Source organism: Phoenix dactylifera, chromosome 3 (assembly GCF_009389715.1).
Source record: "Phoenix dactylifera cultivar Barhee BC4 chromosome 3, palm_55x_up_171113_PBpolish2nd_filt_p, whole genome shotgun sequence".
NCBI classification, from domain to species: domain Eukaryota; kingdom Viridiplantae; phylum Streptophyta; class Magnoliopsida; order Arecales; family Arecaceae; genus Phoenix; species Phoenix dactylifera.
In genome coordinates, this window is record NC_052394.1 from 706,415 (window position 1) to 719,232 (window position 12,818).

Genomic DNA, 12,818 nt, shown 5'->3' on the forward strand with positions numbered 1-12,818 from the left:
TTCACTGCATTGATTAATTCTCAAATGCAGGAGAGCACCCTTACCGGTCTTGCTTTGGAGAATCATACTAGATTTTGTCACGTGTTTTTATGTTGTGGTTGTTTTACTTTTCTCTATGGCTTCTTTGGATGGCTGCGACGCAACAACCCATGTTTTAGAATTTTATCAAGCAATCACAAATAAGAAAGTTAATTTTGAGAAATCTATGCTGCTGTAGCCACAATTTTTTTATCATAGACTCTAGAGGATGGTAAGTGCATCATTGGACCTTCATATGCATGATGGCTCTTTCAGGTACTTGGATGCTATCATTTCATCTAAATGTATCTTTGTCTATGCCACATCCTTACTCAAGATGACATATAAGAAGCACATGCTTGGTCAATCGCATGATGAGTTAAGAACATAATGGATGTAACAGAGTGAGTTAAAAACATGATAGATGGAACGGAGTCTCGGGAGAATATCCTAAGAGCCAAGGCCAAAGTAACAGGGGCCATATGGAAGTTGACCAAATTGACTGGGGAGTTGACTGAAAGATATCATACTGGAGGCCGAATATGCACAAATACAAAATGGGCCGAACGGAGATTGAACAAAGGCTTGGAACGATTAAACCTGACTATTAGTCTGATGGGTGACATATTGTTTGATTGTTCCAACGGATATGAAGTAGTGAGAAGACATCCTGTGTTGGTTGCCAAAATCATCATAAGTGGAAGAGGAAATGTGAGCCACCAACATAATGGGTAGTTAATATAAAATAGAAAAGTCATGAGAAAGGACTTTTGACACACCATTCAATCCTATTTTGTTTTTATTTATCTTTGCATTAAATTTATTTTATTTTGCATTTTATTTACCAGTAGAATTTTATCTTAGGAGTATTATTAACTTTGATTTCTCCTGCCGTAGCCGATGCTACGTCCTATCCCAACCTATCTTCTTTCGACCGGTGATGGTATGATGGTAGCAGAAATCATTGAAAATTAATGCATCTAGATCCATGCATATTCCTTGTTATTTTCCATTCAATTATTCTCTTTTCAGCTGCTTTAATATTTTAGAAATATTTACAAAGTTGTGAAATTAGGGTTCTAAACCTTTTTTATTTCTTTCATTATTGAATAATAGAATCAATTGGATCATAATCAGAAGTTTCCAAGCATTCTCAATGTCGTCCAAAAAGGCTGTAGTAAAATCAAGGCACCTAATTAAAAATTTTTAAATTATAAGAACTATTTAAAACTATTTGTAAGACTTAGAGAGCTAAAAATATAATTTATAATATATGGAAGATGATGTAAAATATAATTTATGATATGTGTGTGACGTGGATAATAATGCATTACTCAACATTAGATATTTTTGAGAAAATTTTTTTATTGCAGTACATACGATGTGCCACAACATCATCCATATATCACACTATCAAAATAAAAATATTTATTCGTTATGCCACGACATTATCTATATGATCAAGGAAATGAATGTTATATGTGGACCTTGTGCAATTTTTTGGTACTGAAAATTGATCGGAAGTGCCACTGAGGTGGTAGCTCAGTGGCACGGGGTCTTACTTCCAACCAAGTAGTTCCGAGTTCGAAACGCGCGGACGTCGATTAGATTGTGGAGACCGGATGCTCCCTGCTCGGATACGGGGTTTGGGAGGGTTACTGATTCGCTGGTAGCCTCGGTGGGGCGAGATGTAACGTACTCATACGGAAGGTTCGTGCCGGAGCCCAAAGAAATCACCGAGCTAGGCCCATGGGTGTGGAGGGTATGAGTAAAACTGGCCGAGGTGCCCAACATACGGTTATTTCTACCCGCATCGAATATTGTCTTGGTGGGATGGAGGCTCAGTGGGAACTGTTATACGGGGGTGAGCCTGTTCCTTCCTCCCCTTTTCCCATTTTGATTCAGCAAAAATAAAAAAAAAATCAAATTGGAAGTAGATATTTTTGAGGATAAAAAATTATTATTTTGAGGATTAAAAAAGAATCGATCCTGTTTATTAGAAGGTGAGGCCCCGGGAGTCTGGCCTAACAAGGGGGCACGGCGATTAAAACCCTAGCAATACCCACGTGGTTGGGCATCTGTCCCCCCTTGCCTGCCTCCCCCGTCCCGCTCCGTTGTCCTCTGAAATTACTCTTCCGCTTCAAGCAAGATTAACTCGCCAAGAAGGGAAGCGAGTTTTTTTAGCAAAAAAAAAAAAAAGAAAAAAAGGAGAAGCGATTTAGCAGCCGCCGCCGCCTCGGCGCAACATCGAGAGGATGCGGACGAAGCCCCCCGTAACCATCGAGTTCAGAGAACGCAGCATCTCTTTTCCTGCTGCTGCACTCCCCACTCCCCTTCCCATTTTGCTCCTTCTCCGCCCTCATCGACATCAAATCAAATTAAGCAAATTGGATTAAATGATTTCCGATATTAGCGAGGAGTAGGATATCGCTCGCTGCAGTTATGGCAGCGTATTATTCTTATTATTATTAGTATCCATTACTGTTATGCTCTATCCGCATTATATACCTCCTCGTCCTCTTTTATCAGCCCAACCCCTCGCCTCGCTCCATCCGATTCCTTTCGCTCTCCGCCGCCGCCGATTTGATTGATTCGCTGCTGCTGCTGCTGCTGCTGGGATAGTGAGAAGGGGAGTCCTCCCGCAATCGCAGCCACGATCATGATGCAAGCCCTCGTCGTCCCGTCTTGCTCCGCCCCGTCAAGCGTCCGACGCCCGGTCTCCCTCTCCTGCACCCGGACAAGTGGGGCCTCCTCCCTCCGTTACCCCCGGAGCCACCGGTCCTCCTCCTCCGCCTCCAGATGCTGCGCCGTCTATTCTCCCTCCGTCGCCGCCCGAGGTAGTCGTAGTATCTCTCTGGAACAAGATTAGGAAGAAAGTATCCGAAAAAGAGATTCTAATCCGATGATCATTTCCAGGTGGTGAGAAAGAGGAGGTCTTCAAGTTTACGGAGGCCGCCAAGAGGGGGAACTTGCTGCCCCTCTACCAGACAATATTCTGCGATCACCTGACGCCGGTGCTCGCCTACCGCTGTCTCGTTAAGGAGGACGACCGGGCAGCCCCGAGCTTCCTCTTCGAGTCGGTGGAGCAAGGCTCCAGTGGAAGCAATGTGGTCAGCTCTCTTTTCCATAGTTCTTCCGACTTTGCCTTTTTCTTTTTCTAAATAATGCATTTCTTTCCATCTTTTCGATTTTTCGATTCCCCTTTCTGAGAGAACAAATCCGGTGGCCAGGGCCGTTACAGTGTGGTGGGAGCGCAGCCGGCCATAGAGATTGTGGCCAAGGAAAACATGGTCACGGTTATGGACCATGAGTCAGGGCGGAGAACGGAGGAGTTCGTTGAGGATCCCATGCAAATCCCCAGGAAGATCATGGAGGGCTGGAAGCCACAGCTCATCGACGAGCTTCCAAATGTGTTTTGTGGTATCTCTTTTGTTCCTCTGTTTCACATCTCTTCAGTATCATGTGTTATTTCTTGAATTTTCACTTGTTTATTAGTTTCATCTGCTACTCTATTGAAACAGGCTTTGTGTTCTTGTGGTTCGACATTGGCTGTTTGTATTATGAGCTCTTGTGGTTCGATTTCCTCTCAAACAAGATAAAATCCTAGAAAAGAAATTGATGTTAGCTTCGAATCTTTATTATGTTTCTTCTTTCAAATGACATGAAATATTCTATATCTATAGGATAATTATCATGATTTCTCATTTGAATTCTGTGTATATTTGATAATTATGATTCATCCATGGCAGTTAAATGCAATGAATTACACAGGTATGTTAGATACTGTTTTGGAAATTCAAAAAAACTATATGTGAAACTTTCTTGGCAGGTGGATGGGTGGGATATTTTTCATACGACACCATGCGATATGTAGAAACAAAGAAGCTTCCATTCTCCAATGCTCCGGAAGATGATAGAAACCTTCCTGACGTTCACTTAGGTCTCTACAATGATGTCATAGTGTTTGATCATGTGGAAAAGGTATCTTTCTTTTCACCTTGATAACTGCATGCAAGCTTCACTAGGTAACATGTTCTAATTTACTTTGATACTTTTCAAGATGACTCTGGGTTTTAGGGCATCAACCATGCTAGCACATCACAAGCCCGTCCCTTTTTCCATGTTATCTTTTATCAAAGTGGCAATTTGATATAAATTTAAAAAAATACCACTAGGATAATCAACTCTGATTGTTTACAAGTAACTAATGATGAAGAAGCACATGCACCAATAGATGCACGCATAAATTAGACGTGACTCTATATTAGTTGTTGAATTATGTGTTAGATTCTTGCTTCAGTGGTAACATCCATTGATACATGAAAACATATTATTCTATTAAAAAAAGCATAACAGCCATTTAGTTAAAAAAAAAGGTTAAAGAAGCTTTAGGAGAAAGTTTGGAACAATTCTTGAAAGGCATCGCCTAGATAAGTGGATATCATTGGAATATCTTCTTCACAGTGTTTATGCTTATATAATCTACATCAATATTAAGTATACATTTGCAGAATTGTGTTTCAATTTGGTTCATTTGCTTATTGTTTGTGACTTAAAGATGAAGGCATTTCCCTTAACAACCATGCACTTACTTTCTGTAGACCCTACCATATTTAGTGTCCTGAGGGTTGCTCTTTGGTTCCATGAGCTTGATATGCATGACCAGCCATGTAGATTTCCTAACCTGCTAACTCCACTTCTAAGTAATATGGAAGGCCCTCATCTTTGGCAATATTTACCTCAATTGGGAACTTAGCTTCACTTCTTGCAGCACTGCTGTCTGGTTGAGAGTCATCTCTCAAAGCTCAATGTGTTCTAACTTGATTTATAAAGCTAACCTCATCTAATCGGAATGGATTTTTGATAAAATATATGCTTTTCAAAAGCTTTTAAGCATGAAATTATCTTATTCTATCATGCGTGGTGCTGAATTTAATGAACGATTGATCGCTCCAAGTGAAGTGGAAAAGCTCTTAGGTCCATCTTTTAATGCATTGGGCTATTTTTAGGAGGTTGACGTGGTAGGCATGCCCTCCACAGCTTATTCTCATAACCGTTGGATGTCCATTAGAAGTTGGGAGGGCAAGACTTCATTTTTTATTTGGATGTTCGTTAGGAAGTTGGGAGGGCAAGACTTTATTTTTATTTGAGTTAGATCCTTAACAAAGTCTAGCAACGGGCAGGTGGCAACTGAAAGGAAATAATAGTTGACAGACCAAGTTTAACGTATGCAAGATCCATGAAAGAAAAATATGATGGGCAATGCAAGAAGATATAATAATGTAAATAACAATATGAGCACCAGCTAAACCAGAGGGAAAAAAAATGACAGAAGAAGATGAGGCATGTAGAAAATGTGTGGCTTTTCCACTGATCTAGGTTGCTAGACAACTTTCAACTGAATAGTATGCGCTTGGATGTTTTAAAAAATAAGATATCAATGGTTGATTTCAATTCTTAAATGTACCCATGCCTAACCCTGCTGTCAGATTATGCTAAATTTCTTCTTACATGTCAAACAAATATCACTTGCCTCAGATGAGACGTGATTGATTGCTACAGCCAGTGCTATGTTTTTCAAGTTACATCACCTTAATTTGGGATCATATGCTATTGCATATTTGCATCGGTAAACTTCTGAGAATGCATGCATCGTGTATCATATTATGATAGATTTAGTAAGGTACAAATTTTAGAAATACTGATCTGGAATGAGCCATCAATATTTCTGATCTAGGTTACTAGACAACTTTCAAATGAATAGTATGTGATTGGATGTTTGGAAAATAAGATATCAATGTTTGTTTTCGATTCTTACACGTACCCAAGCCTAACCTTGCTCTCAGATAATGTTAAATTTCTTCAAACAAATATCATCTGCCTCAGATGGGACATGATTGTATGAGTGGTACAGCCGGTTGCTATTTTTTTCAAGTTACAGCACCTTGATTTGGGATCATATGCTATTGCTTTTTTGCATCGGTAAACTCCTGAGAATGCATGCATTGTATATCCTAATGATAGATTTAGTAAGGTACAAATTTTAGAAATACTGATCTGGAATGAGCAGTCAATATTTCTGACATGTTGCCAATGACACACTTTCTACTTTCCAAGGTCTCTTCACTTTCATGAACTAGTTTGCTCAACCATATTCTCACTTTTCACAGCATGTATCCACCACAAGCTGCTTGTTCAGTTTAGCAGACATTGTTTTCTGTAGTTTTACCTTGTATCGTGTGCTTATATTGTACTATTGTAACCTAGCTATTAGAGGAGTTACCCATACTTTGATCACTTGAATGTTCTATATTTTTTAAGCTTTGGTGATATAATTAACCATACCATAACTTTTGACCTCAGAAAGCATATGTTATTCATTGGGTGCATCTAGATCAGTACTCTTCCATTGAGAAGGCCTATGAAGATGGAGGAATCGTTTGGGCATTTTGCTGTCTAGGGTACACAATGTTGATGTGTGAGTAACAAATACTGTATTTATTTTTTCAGGTCTGACTGTTCTTATTGCCTCTCTAACTTGGTGTCTTTTCTTTGCAGGCCTAGGCTTACTGCTGGGTCTGTGAAATTATATACTCGTCAGTTTGGTACTCCATTAAAGAAGTCATCCATGACAAGTGAAGAATATAAAACGGCTGTCATTCAGGCAAAAGAGCATATCCTCGCAGGAGATATTTTTCAGATTGTCTTGAGCCAGAGATTTGAGAGGCGAACATTTGCAGACCCATTTGAAGTGTATCGAGCATTGAGAATTGTGAATCCAAGTCCAAATATGGCCTATTTGCAAGTGAGTCATGTCTCTACGGCAACTTTTTTTTTTCTTGGTTTCTTTGCTGATAAGTGGCTTATATATTCCACATCATGCCATGTTTTTCTAAATATTCTTCTCTCTCTCTCTATCTCTCTCTCTCTCTCTATATATATATATATATGTATATCTTTTTTTTCAGGCAAGAGGATGTATTCTTGTAGCATCAAGCCCCGAAATTCTTACTCGTGTAAACAAGGTATTTTAATTTCATTTATTATATTTAAGGATTTGGAATATTCCTAACTGATGTTTTCCACTTCTTTTCTCAACTTTCTCTCTCTTATTGAGTGAAGATGTTGTTGATATGGGCTTTCAATTATTAGAAATTAAATTAGATTTTGTCTTGCATGGATGGTTCCTATATGATTTCCTGTTTTGTAAATCTAAAGCTAATGTTAGTTGATCTCCTAGGAAGCATGGGTAGTTCATCACATGCCATGTCAGTATCACATGCATACTGGATGTTGATACTTGTAGTATACTTCTTGGATACGTGTCGATTACTTGTATGAAGTATCCTGTTTTTCCTGGATACACTCGAGATACTTTGTTGATTTCTCCAAATATTTGGGGGGGGGGGAAGGGAATTTGCTTTCATTCTTTAATGTTAACCTTTTAATGTTGAATAAGTTAGTTTTGTGGTCTATAAATTTAATTTTAAAATACAAAGTATGGAGTGGGATCTGTAAGTGATGGGTGACTAAATTGTGAGCTTGTAAAGGTTGATCATATCGACCAAAGTATGAACTATATTATTTTGATAGCCTACTATGCTTTATGAGTGCTTTCTTATATATATTTTACATATACATTTGTTGACATATCCTAGCCATATTATATCCTACTTCTTCAAGGTTTGCCATATCGATATATCCTTATTGTTTCTTATTTGTATATGATATCCATGTCCGTGCTTCATGTATGACTTCATATCTTCTTTCCGTACTTATTTCACTTCCATTTAATCATTTTAAAACTCCTATCCTTTATGGTATACTATCCTTCTTATCACTAAACAGACAAAACTGAACTGGTGTTCAGTCCGTTTCCATTTATTCTGTAATCCTGTCGATTATTGTCTCATCAAGAAAAGTCAGAAAACTTGAAAATGTAGGCACATAGTTTTTGGCTTGTAAATGAAGTTAGTAAATATATTAATTCTACTGTCCTAATTTCTAGACCTTTCCATATTTCTTTGTTGTGTGTGAGATCTTAAGCCCATGATTACACTTCCGTCTTCCATGATATTCTTGAACTTTAAACTTCTTAAAAGACAGAAACACTTAATTTGCATTATATACTTTTTAACATGACTTTCAGAGCAGCTAGTTTTAACTATAAGGAACATGTTCTCGTTTAATAGATTTTCATGTATATAAACACAAAAACCGAGATCTTGCTAATTACTAAAAGTGAAACCAAGCTTGTATGGTAATTGGTAAAAAAGTTGAATGAGAAACATAATAGTGAAGCATGAAGAAAGACATACGAAATATATGCCCGTGTTACTGTCTTAATTGAAATCTTTTTTTTTTCAAACTTGGGCCTTCCAAATTTGAGATCTATTTGGATTTCCGTGGATGCTTAAAGTTGTTGGACATTCATGTTACTACTGTTTAGTGTTCACCAGCATTTTTTATTCATGTCTGATTTGCATACAGTCCATGGACCTCCATGCAAAGCCACTTTTGAGACTCAAAATGTGTTCTCCAGAGTATTTATCATAAAAAGAAAATCCCCACTTTTCTCTTTACAGACAAAGATTATCAACCGACCACTTGCTGGCACTGCTAGAAGAGGCAAGACAGACAAGGAGGATAAGTTGCTAGAAGAACAACTACTAAATGATGAAAAGCAATGCGCTGAACACATTATGCTAGTTGATTTGGGGCGGAATGATGTTGGAAAGGTTTGTTTTTTCTTCTTGATATTTTGCTAATTGTCTTATTTACTAATTTCTAAGTTAGGGTACATTTTGTTGCAATTCAATATCATATTATGATTTTACATGTAGTTTGAATTAGATGTTTGATGTGTTAGAATCTGAGAAAATTTTGGAAAATCCATTCTGCTGTTGAGCTGGGGGTTTAGTGTGTTGGCCTGTATTACTTACGTGGTTGTCTATCTTTGTGGCCTGTGTTGATGCTGCATTCCCCTCAACAGTTCTGTTGTATGAATTACAGTCAAGGAAAGTAGCTGATTATTTCTCTTTCGCATGAACGAGCTAAGCTTAAAGACATAATTTTGACTTCTTTCAACATGTTTTTTCTTCACATTCTCCCCCTTCTCAACAATCTTCATTTGGTACAAAATGGCCGAAGTTCCCAATATGTTATTCACCTTGGGTATGACAGGGAAGGTAGGAAGGTGCTAAAGAGACCTGTATCATGGCTTTGCATTTTGTTATGTAGAGAGTAGATTTATGCAGTATTATGTGTCTAAGGAGATTTGGCTTACTAGAAGCATGGTATGTTGGCTATCGCTTTGTTATGGAATTCATTTCACTATTGCATCATTCTATATTGTAACTCTAACTATATAACTGTCAATTATGTATGGTGTAATTTCATGTACTGAATACCTATGGTTTATGTGTATATTCATTTTTGTATTGCAAACTTTTTATGGTTTATTTTTCCTTTCCAGATTCCAAGGTAGTTTTCTTCTACTTGCTGATGTTTGAACATCAATTGTTACAGGTCTCGAAGCCTGGTTCTGTAAAGGTAGAAAAGCTAATGAATATTGAAAGATACTCTCACGTGATGCACATCAGCTCCACGGTCAGGCCCTTGTTTTGTTATATACAATGGACGGATGGCTTTATGTATTTATTGGTTTGATTCAATTGAGATAGTTACATAATTGTCAGCAGATGTTTGTTGCCTATTTGTATGAAACATGCATAATATGCACCTCCTGGCCTCTTTATTCCCCTCCTTTCTAGGCATGTCTGATGCTTTGTGTCAATGCTATACTGGTCTGCATTGCTATATTAAAGGGAAAAGCAATTCTATTATGTTCTTTTATTATTATTTTTTATTTATATTTGTATGGATGCATGTGTTCTATGCTATATTCTGCTGTAAGGATTCATTTGCATTTTGTTCTATTACCCCAAATTTCAGTGTTAATTTCCATTTGGATCATTCCATGTTTTGTTCATCATTGTGTGGATACAGTAATAGTGTAGTATATTCATGAAAAATTAAGCTTTGCTCTAGGTCTAATTGGAAACTCTTCATTTGGGTGATCATATATGACTAACCATGCAAATAAATGATCGTCTGTACTAGGTTGTGAGCCAGTGAAGTAGTTCTGATTCCTCTTCTGTTTGCACATGACATCCAGCGCCTTCTTGTTTTGCTCCTTGGAGTTAAGTTGAAGTGCTTGATTCAGCTGCTGATGTCTATATTTCTGCTCTTTCCTGAGAAAGGGAGGTGGCAACGAATCTCTAAGTTTTTTCCTGTCATGCTGGATGGAATGGTTTTGGTTGTCACTGGGAATTGGGTTCAGAGTTAAAGAGCATGATAACAATGTAAAAACACCAATCTTGACCCCCACATGCTGTCATTTGAGTATGATTACCTTCAACCGTGCCACAATTTGTTGAACAGGCCGCTGATTATAATACCAATATATCTGAGTTTTTTCCCTTTTTTTTGTCAAAAGGCTCAAACAATTTGCATTCTGTGGTTTCAAGCTTTTTTTTGTTGTTGGGGAGGGGGGTTGTTGATTTGATAGCTCTTTCTTTTTTTATATATATATATTGTTCTGGTGTATGCCCACATGAACACACACACACACACACGCTTAAAAGTCCTGAAATTGATTTTTGTTTCCCCCTGTATTCAGATAGTTACATATTGCTTATTATTTTCTTTTGGAATGTGAAGTTCTTTACATGACATGTTTATAAATGACGTGTGACAGATGAACCAAGCTTGACACCAATTCTTAATACTACCGTTACAATTTTCTAGATTCCTAATCTGATAACCAGTCCTTCATAATGGATCCTACAAAGAAGCGTGGTTTGATATTCATATTGTTATAAACCTTTGCAGGTTACTGGAGAGTTGTTTGATCATCTCACTTGCTGGGATGCTTTACGAGCTGCATTGCCAGTTGGAACAGTCAGCGGAGCTCCAAAGGTTCTGTTTGATACTATATTCCTGTTTACATTATTATTTTTCCTATTAGTTATTTCTGGCAAGTATTTTGGCAGACTTAACCTCAACATATCCATTTTTTCTTAATGTCTTTGCAATGGCAATCTATGTACTCGCAGGTTGAATCATCTATTCCATTTACTTCCTGAAGAATGAATTAACATGTCTTTTAGGCATCCATTGCAAAGAACCTATTGCAGCTAATACCAACAAGTCTTCCCAACCGAGAGTATAAATAGGGGTAGCCCAATGCATAAGGCTCCTGTCAATGCCGCCTTACAATTTTGCCAAGACTTACCCTCTTCCCTGCTGACAGTGTGCCTTCCCTTAATTTCTCCGTTTTATGCTTGACCTTTTCCATAACTATCATTTTCAATATTAACATTATTGTTGGATATGCCTCACCATTTCCATAGCCTTAATTTTTTATATTTATTGTCAACTAGTTTATGAACAATTGGTCCTTGTGGCTTCTATTATGGTGCCTTCTGGTAAATCAAAATAGTGTAGTCACTCTCCTTGTAGACTGCGATAACCGTTTAATGAATATCTCATGACCTTTAATATGTTTTTAGTTTTTTAGTTGGCTGTAGCCCTTTATAGAGCATTAACTCCATGCAGATTCCGTCAAGATTAAATGATTGGATGCTCATATATTCATCTGTATCCAATGATGTTCCAATGACCTAACCTATATATTTCCTAATCTTTCTTATATTCTTGTTCAGCATTAAAAAGCTGTTCTGCACAACAAGCATTTTATTTGGATCATTCTGTTGTTGCCTGGTGGTCGCCAGCTGAATTACAACGGCTTTTTCCTCTCCTATTTTGTTCCATTGTTACCTATTACATTGCTTCTGTTTTGAGTCAGGTCAGAGCCATGGAATTAATTGATCAATTAGAAGTCAAAAGGCGCGGACCATATAGTGGTGGTTTTGGAGCTGTCTCATTTTCTGGTGATATGGATGTTTCCCTTGCTCTCCGGACAATTGTATTTCCAACAGGGAGCCGCAATGACACGATGTATTCGTACAAGGAAATGAACAAGCGCCAGGAATGGGTAGCACAGCTTCAGGCTGGAGCTGGTATTGTGGCAGATAGCGTGCCACATGATGAGCAAAGAGAGTGCGAGAACAAGGCAGCAGCTCTTGCTAGAGCTATTGATCTTGCCGAGTCGACATTTACAGAATAGTTGCTTATTAATTTTCATTTTTCAGTGATATTGTCTTTTTCCTGTAAAGAAAATTTAAAGGATATCAGATCTCTGTTCTTTAGTAAAATTCATTAGATGACAAAACCTTTACTATGAGGGATTCATGATTGCGTTTTTTTAATTTTTTTATTTTTTGAAACAAATACGGATATTGGGTCATGGGGATGTTTAAATGGATCTTGACCCTGCTACTGCATAGGAGGCGTGTTTTCTCAGTATATTTCCTCTCGGTTGTTACGTGTTCAAACTTTAATTTCAGATTTAATATCCTCTCACTTGTTATGGATTCAAACTTTAATTTCGGATTCCATGTTAATATCTATTTCTTTGCAAGAATTGGACATACGTGCAATTGTAGTTGTTCTCTATTGTAATTGTTTATTGAAAGCAGGGAAGGGGAAGCATTTTAGTTGTTTTACCAGGATTATTGAAAGTTGGAGAAATGAGGCCATTCAGATGCTCGGATTATCTTATACTTATGGAAATAACTGTTAGTTTGGACATAAATATTGTGTATCATATGCATACTATGTTGCTGCAATGGATAAACATTTATTTGGAAAAAAAATAGATAAGGTCTCACTTGTGC

The 12,818-nt window shown here is 37.6% G+C and overlaps 1 protein-coding gene across 1 annotated transcript; it reads left to right on the top strand.

Moving 5' to 3' along the window:
- The first annotated feature begins 2,103 nt into the window (after window positions 1–2,103).
- On the top strand, window positions 2,104–12,445 carry LOC103699711 (anthranilate synthase alpha subunit 1, chloroplastic-like). Its single transcript, XM_039124139.1, is given in 12 exon segments — window positions 2,104–2,855; window positions 2,935–3,128; window positions 3,249–3,438; window positions 3,848–3,999; window positions 6,382–6,448; window positions 6,451–6,496; window positions 6,577–6,823; window positions 6,987–7,043; window positions 8,604–8,756; window positions 9,547–9,627; window positions 10,912–10,998; window positions 11,888–12,445. Coding segments are annotated over 12 exon segments (1,773 nt in total). The 5' UTR covers window positions 2,104–2,677; the 3' UTR covers window positions 12,209–12,445.
- The last annotated feature ends 373 nt before the right edge of the window (window positions 12,446–12,818 follow it).